Here is a 7,500-nt window from a genome sequence, read left to right as displayed (position 1 = left end):
CACTAAACACTCACTCACACTAAAACACACACTCACTAAACACACTAACACACACTCACTAAACACACTCACACACACACACACTAAACACTCGCTCACACTAAAACACACTTTCACTAAACACACTAACACACACACTCACTGAAACACACTCACACACACACTAACACTCGCTCACACTAAAACACACACTCACTAAACACACTAACACACACACACTAAACACTCACTCACACTAAAACACACACTTTCACTAAACACGCTAAAACACACACTCACTAACTAAAACACACACACACTCACACTAAAACACACCAACACACTACACCCACACACACACTAAAACACTAACACTTACACACACACTTTCACTGAAACACACTCACACACACACTAACACTCGCTCACACTAAAACACACACTCACTGAAACACACTCACACACACACACACTAAACACTCGCTCACACTAAAACACACACTCACTAAACACACTAACACACACACTCACTGAAACACACTCACACACACACTAACACTCGCTCACACTAAAACACACACTCACTAAACACACTAACACACACACTCACTGAAACACACTCACACACACACTAACACTCGCTCACACTAAAACACACACTCACTAAACACACTAACACACACACTCACTAAACACACTAACACACACACACTAAACACTCACTCACACTAAAACACACACTTTCACTAAACACACTAACACACACACTCACTGAAACACACTCACACACACACTAACACTCGCTCACACTAAAACACACACTCACTAAACACACTAACACACACACACTAAACACTCACTCACACTAAAACACACACTTTCACTAAACACGCTAAAACACACACTCACTAACTAAAACACACACACACTCACACTAAAACACACCAACACACTACACCCACACACACACTAAAACACTAACACTTACACACACACTTTCACTAAACACACACACACAATCACACTAAAACACACACACACGCTAAAACACACACACACTCGCTCACACTAACACACACACAATCACACTAAAACACACACACACGCTAAAACACACTCACTAAACACACTTGCTCACACTAACACAAACACACACCTACTCTTAAACACCCACTCTAAGACACTCACACACACACACACACACACACACACACTAAAAAAAACACACACACTCTCACACACACCTAAACCAAACCTGCTATGACCCAAACTTCACTGAAACGTTCATTAGTTTTTATGAATGTATTTATTATTTGAGGTACGTGGATCTCCTCCTCTCCTCTCACTCACCGAGGACGGAGCTGGGGATGAGCGTGGGCAGCCAGGCCACGTTGGAGAACGCGGCGGTGTGCAGGGAGTTGATGCGAGCGATTTCGGACACGCCCCCGGTGCAGGACAGCGGCCCGATGTGGTCGACGCGCCACAGGATCAGCTCGCTGTAGATGGCGTTGGGATCGTGGAAGGTCCGGGTGGCCGCGTTGCCGCCCCTCTGCTCGGCGGCGGCGCCTCGGCTCGGCCGCGGGGGGCGGGACGGCCCGGCCCGGCGCTCGTCCTGCCCGGGCGGCGGGGTTAAGACGGCGTTGTGGTGAGACGAGGTGAGGAGGAGGGGCAGGACGGTGTGGCACGCCAGGTCGTTCAGGTGGAAGCGGTGACCGCAGTAACGGAACTTGTGCGAGACGGTGAGGACGCTGGAGAACGCCGACTTCTCGGCGAAGGTCACGGCCCACTGGTTCAGAGATCCGTCCACGTGCTTGGACACCATCATGACGGCCGGGCCGATCACGGTGCCCAGGGAGGCGCACTTCCTGTCCTGCTCCACGCCGGCCGGGCCGTCCCGCTCGGACAGGGTGCAGGCGTACATCATGATGTTCTTGCTCAGGGAGTTAGCGTCGCCTGTGGGGAACGCCACGGGAATCCGCGATGAGAACGCCACCTGGGACCAGACCACAACCAACGTCAGCTTAGTCGTTACCAGTTCCCACCAAAGCAATCTCCTCCATCACAGAGCACAGGACTAGAATACCTGAACCTGGCGGAAGATCCCGGGAATGAACTCGTCCAGGTATTTGATGTGCCACACCAGGAAGGAGCCGTCGGTGGGGTGGATGGTGAACAGCATGTCGGGACTCCTGTTCCACTCCAGAGTGAGCGCCTCCAGCTTCCTCTCCAGGAGGACCGAGGGAGGCGGGAGGCTGCTGCTGGAGCCGGGGGACGAGGCCTTCGTGCTGCCCTCCTGCTCGCCCTCCTCGTGCTCCGACGCTTTATCGGACATCTCGTCCAGATCTGCGTTTCCACACCAACGCACACGATTAACATTTTACACACGACGACAGTTTGCCTTTTAACGTTACAATGACCCGAAGCATGCAGCCAAAACAACACTGCAGTGGTATAGGAGCAAGTCTCTGAATGTCTTTAAATCCCAGACTTAAACCGTATTGAAAATGTGTGCAGTTCACATCCACTTGAGAGGATCTGCCATGAAAAATGGGATAAACCGCCTAAATCCAGCTGTGCTAAGCTTTTAGAGACGTATCAAATACATGCAGTTGTAGGATGCGTCTATAAAACATTAAATAAAGGCTCAGAACAGGACCATCTTTATTTTTAATTCATTTTCTAGTCACATTTTCGCCTGGTCACTGTGGGTGATTAGTAGATTTCTGCAGCTGCAGCAGCAACACTGCAGTTTAAAGTATTTCTACCTAAAGGATTTCTACACTTGCAACTTGGTCTGACCGGTCAGATCAGATTTCACGTGAACTTTACATCACGTCACACTTTTCAAGTCCATCGACCTGACACAAGTGACCGTGTCTGATAAGAGAAAAGGTTGACAGGTGGAACTACGACCTCTGCTGGCTGGTTGAGGCACCTGCACTAGTAGTGGACGATACGAGCATGACATCGGGTCTGTCCGAAAACCCAGCGCTCTCTCTACGCAGACGAATTTCCCATCATCCTACACTCCCGAGAAGAGGGCGTGTCTAAACCCTTAGCTCCCTTAAAATGCTCCTACTGAGGCGCCTTAATTCTGAGTGATGATCTGACCGAATGACGACGGAGCGCCCGACGCCTCCTCAGCGCTGAAGATCAATCCCAGCATTCAGTGCGGCACGACTCCTCACAAAATAGACAAATACCAACCGATAGAGCAACCAACCGAGTTCTTTTCGAATGTACATAAATTCTCACCGATGTGTAATCTGTATAAAGGTGTAATTATACGAGTATTATATTTGTAAATTGGGGCGTCAGGGGCGGTTTAAGCGTTTTCGGTACACGGAGGGAGACGTTAGCTGGCGTGTTAACAGGCACATGAACACAAAAGGAACTTGTACACAAACGCCCCCTTGTGGAGGCTTTCGGTTACACATTGTAAAGCACAGTGGGACCAGATTGCCACCATTTGTAGTAATTACGTTTACGCGTCGTTTGTGTTGTACGTTTTTTGTCGCCTGGGTCGCGGTAAAAGTCATAAACAAAACGTGGCTCCATTTATGGCTCTGAAAAAAGTGACCCTGATTTGTGGCCTGTGTTAACGGAGCGCGTGAGTACCGAAGTCGAACTTGGCGGTCCCGTCCGGTTTGAGCTCGTCGGCGGCGGCTTGTTCCAGGTTCTGCTCGGAGAACTTCCTCAGCTGCTGCATGAACACGTCCATGGAGGAGGTGAAGCTCAGATCTTTATTGTTCAGCCAGTGGACCACGAAACCGCCGCTGCTCTCGCCGGGGGAGAAGAGTCCGGCACCGGCCAGTGCTGCTGGGATATCTAGCAGAGAGAGAGAGAGAGAGAGAGAGAGAGAGAGAGAGAGAGAGAGAGAGAGAGAGAATGCACTGGTTAGATTTTTATACAAATTCCCAGTTTGCTAATGTTTGTGGACATCTGACCATGAGCTTATTGTTTACATTTACATTTTCAACATTTAGCAGATGCTTTTATCCAAAGCGACTTACAGTACTGTGACAGTATACTGTCTGAGCAATTGAGAGTTAAGGGCCTCACTCAAGGGCCCAACAGTGGCAACCTGGCAGTGGTGAGGCTTGAACCAGCGACCTTCTGATTACTAGTCCAGTACATTAACCACTACGCTACAACTGCCCTTATTGTCTATTCCAAAACCACTGACATTAATATCGCTCCCTCCCTTACAGCTATAACAGCCACCACTCATTAAGGAAGCCTTTTCATAGGATGTTGGACTGTGTCTGTGGTCAGACAGACAGATAGATAGACAGACAGAACTTTATTAATCCCGAGGGAAATCGTTTCATTGCAGCAGCAGAAACACAGAACTCACACATATTGCACAACCATGTGATAAAATGTATAACGTATAATAAGTATTAATATAAATACTGTATATATATATATATATATATAATATATATTTATGTATATACGAGGGATTTTCAAAAAGTTTCCGCACTTTTTAAACTCTATCTAGTAAGAATTTCAGAAATAAACTGCATCACTTTTCTACATCGTCGCCTTCTGATGCATTTTTCCAGCATCGTACCGACTTTTTAATGCCGTCAGCAAAAAATGTTTTCGGTTGAGCTCGTAGCTACTGATGCGCCGCTGCTTTCACATCATCATCACATGAAAATCTTCTTCCCCTTAAAGCCTCTTTCAGCGTCCAAAAAGGTGGAAATCAGACACAACTAAAACCTGGACTGTAAGCGTCTCTCAGACACGACCGATTACTCCTCCCTACTAAACCCTCACCGCTTTATAACCACAATATAAAAGTGAGGAAACTTTTAGACAATCCCTCATATATATTATTTACACATTAACTCCATATATAGTTATAATAGCAATGTTAATAATTATAATAATAATAATAACAACAATAGTAATATTATTCCTCTAGAATTTTTTTTAGCAGCAGTGGCAGGCACCCTCAACCCCCCACACACCCACGGCCCCCATCCGGTGCAGTGCAAAATTAATTAAAAAGCATAAATAAATGGATCTTTACATTTAAAATAAAAGAATCAATGTAAGAACAACACAATCAACACAACACAAATTACATTCATTTTCAATACTTTTATTAATTGCAACAATATTCTGTGATAAATTACAAGTTAAAATACGAGTAATTCTTTGTATGGGGAGGAATAAACAAATACACGTGTAGTGTAGTATATATGACAAACTGGATAGATGAATCTTTTTTCTTTATTATAATCATCTCAGTGCAGTTTTGATGATTTCTGAATTAAAATCTCTTAATTTACTAAATAAATGTCGGGGTCAAACTTGGACATATGATTAATCCGTGTTAAAAATGAACACATTAGCCCTGACGGCACTGTTTTAAAGCTTAGAATCTAAACAGGCTCCATCCATTAGGCAGTATGTGCCAAACCCAAAATAACATTCTAAATGTTTTCACCTGTAAAACCTTCTAACTTAACGTTAGCTAGTTTAATCTAGCTTTCTTTCTTTCCTCTCCTCTATTTCACCCTCTCTCGCTCGCTTGTCAGGTGTGTAGAGATAGAAGCAGCGCGGTTAGGCGTCATTATTCCACTTCCTGTATTCCTCACTCCAAAATAAAAGCCCTCTGCTTTTGTAATTGCGGTTTCATGTCATTATATAAATTCTGATGGAGTGGCGGCAATAATTAAGCAGCGGCGGGCCGCCACCGCAGGGTACATGTAGCCGAACACTGGATTATGTAACATAAAGCAACGTCAGTGTATAATTGCTTGAAGTATGGCTGCCTCGACCGTAAAGAGACTCGTTGTAGAGTCTGATGGCACTCCAATGACCGCACCAGCCTTCTTGATTCATTTATTGAGTCTCTTTGAAGTGCTGGTTGTGATGCTATTGCCCCAGCAGACCACAGCATAGAACAGAACACTGGGTACAACTGACTGGTAACTGACTTTAGATAAACGAGCATTCATGAGATCAGGCACTGAAGTTGTATGTATGCACCAATTCACCCCGAAGTCTTTCATAGGGTTTGGGGTCAGAGCTCGGTTTGGGCACATAGGTGAAGGGTGTGGCTGAAAAATGAGACCCAAAGACCTCCAAGTCACCACTGCTGGGCCCCACAGTTCCTTACATTTACATTTTCAGCATTGAGCGGATGCTTTTATCCAAAGCGACTTACAGAACTGTGACAGTACACCGTCTAAGCAATCAAGAATTAAGGGCCTCGCTAAAGGGCCCAACAGTGGCAACCTGGCAGTGGTGGAGCTTGAACCAGCGACCTTTCTATTAGTAGTCCAGTACCTTAACCACTAGGCTACAACCAGTTTCTTACATTGTAACAGTCACAACTGTAAGTCTGCTGAATTCCATAAACGTGTGTGTGTGTGTGTGTGTGTGTGTGTGTGTGTGTGTGTACCTGTATTAGGGTTGATGCTAGCTGAAATGTGGAAGTGACACAGAGCGCTGGCGTGGTGGGTGATGTGTCGGTGGCTCTCGTGTGAGTTGAGCTGACTGGGCATCACCTCGGTGTGAGCGACCAGCGCCGAGGATCTTCTCCGACCCCGTCTGAGCTGCTTCAGGTGGTGGATCGACTGCACACACACACACATGACGTTTATTATAATTGTTCATATCATCAGCCAAAACATTAAGACCACCCCAAAAAATGCACACGTGCTGGTTGGTACCTCCAGAGCGTGCTGGATTTTATCCTTCTGGCCGCTGAACTGCAAGGCCGCCGTGGAGCTGTTGTTCTCTGTGATCTGACCCCCCAGTAAACTGTCCTCGGGGAGCAGAGTCTCGCTCCACAGACGACAGATTCCGTCCACACAGGACGTCAGTAACACGTTACACACCGAACCCCTGCCGTGCACACACACACACACACACACACACACACACACACACACACACACAGAGTTAAATACAGACGCACGCTCAGCACGGGCATGCACACAACTGGTACTGATGTGGCTCTATCGTTATCTCTCATTAGGGGGCGCCACAGAGGATCATTTGCCTCATTTTCACCCTGTCAATTCTAGTCCTTCCCAAACTACTTGCACCAACACCAGTCAGCCATAACATTAAAACCACCTCCTTGTTTCTACACTCACTGTCCATTTTATCAGCTCCACTTACCATATAGAAGCACTTTGTAGTTCTACAATTACTGACTGTAGTCCATCTGTTTCTCTACATGCTTCAATGGTCAGGACCCCCACAGAGCAGGTATTATTTAGGTGGTGGATGATTCTCAGCACTGCAGTGACACTGACATGGTGGTGGTGTGTTAGTGCGTGTTGTGCTGGTATGAGTGGATCAGACACAGCGGCGCTGCTGGAGTTTTTAAACACCGTGTCCACTCACCGTCCACTCTATCAGACGCTCCTACCTAGTCGGTCCACCTTGTAGATGTAAAGTCAGAGACGATCGCTCATCTATTGCTGCTGTTTGAGTCGGTCATCTTCTAGACCTTCATCAGTGGTCACAGGACGCTGCCCACGGGGCGCTGTT

The 7,500-nt window shown here is 46.6% G+C and overlaps 1 protein-coding gene across 3 annotated transcripts in view; it reads right to left on the bottom strand.

The window, feature by feature from the left end:
• The window catches only part of dmxl2 (Dmx-like 2), a 109,235-nt gene that overhangs the window by 73,486 nt on the left and 28,249 nt on the right, over positions 1-7,500 (bottom strand). For all 3 annotated transcript variants that reach the window (XM_063004751.1, XM_063004753.1, XM_063004752.1), the window contains exons 8-12: positions 6,672-6,846; positions 6,401-6,575; positions 3,598-3,807; positions 2,063-2,322; positions 1,330-1,972 (exon numbers count right to left, since the gene is read on the bottom strand). In XM_063004751.1, coding sequence (XP_062860821.1) covers positions 1,330-1,972; positions 2,063-2,322; positions 3,598-3,807; positions 6,401-6,575; positions 6,672-6,846 — 1,463 coding nt within the window. The remainder of the gene's footprint in view (positions 1-1,329; positions 1,973-2,062; positions 2,323-3,597; positions 3,808-6,400; positions 6,576-6,671; positions 6,847-7,500) is intronic.

This window comes from Trichomycterus rosablanca, chromosome 11 (genome assembly GCF_030014385.1).
Source record: "Trichomycterus rosablanca isolate fTriRos1 chromosome 11, fTriRos1.hap1, whole genome shotgun sequence".
Classification (NCBI taxonomy): domain Eukaryota; kingdom Metazoa; phylum Chordata; class Actinopteri; order Siluriformes; family Trichomycteridae; genus Trichomycterus; species Trichomycterus rosablanca.
The sequence above is the reverse complement of the archived record's forward strand: the minus strand, read 5'-3'. Positions and strand labels throughout refer to the sequence as shown.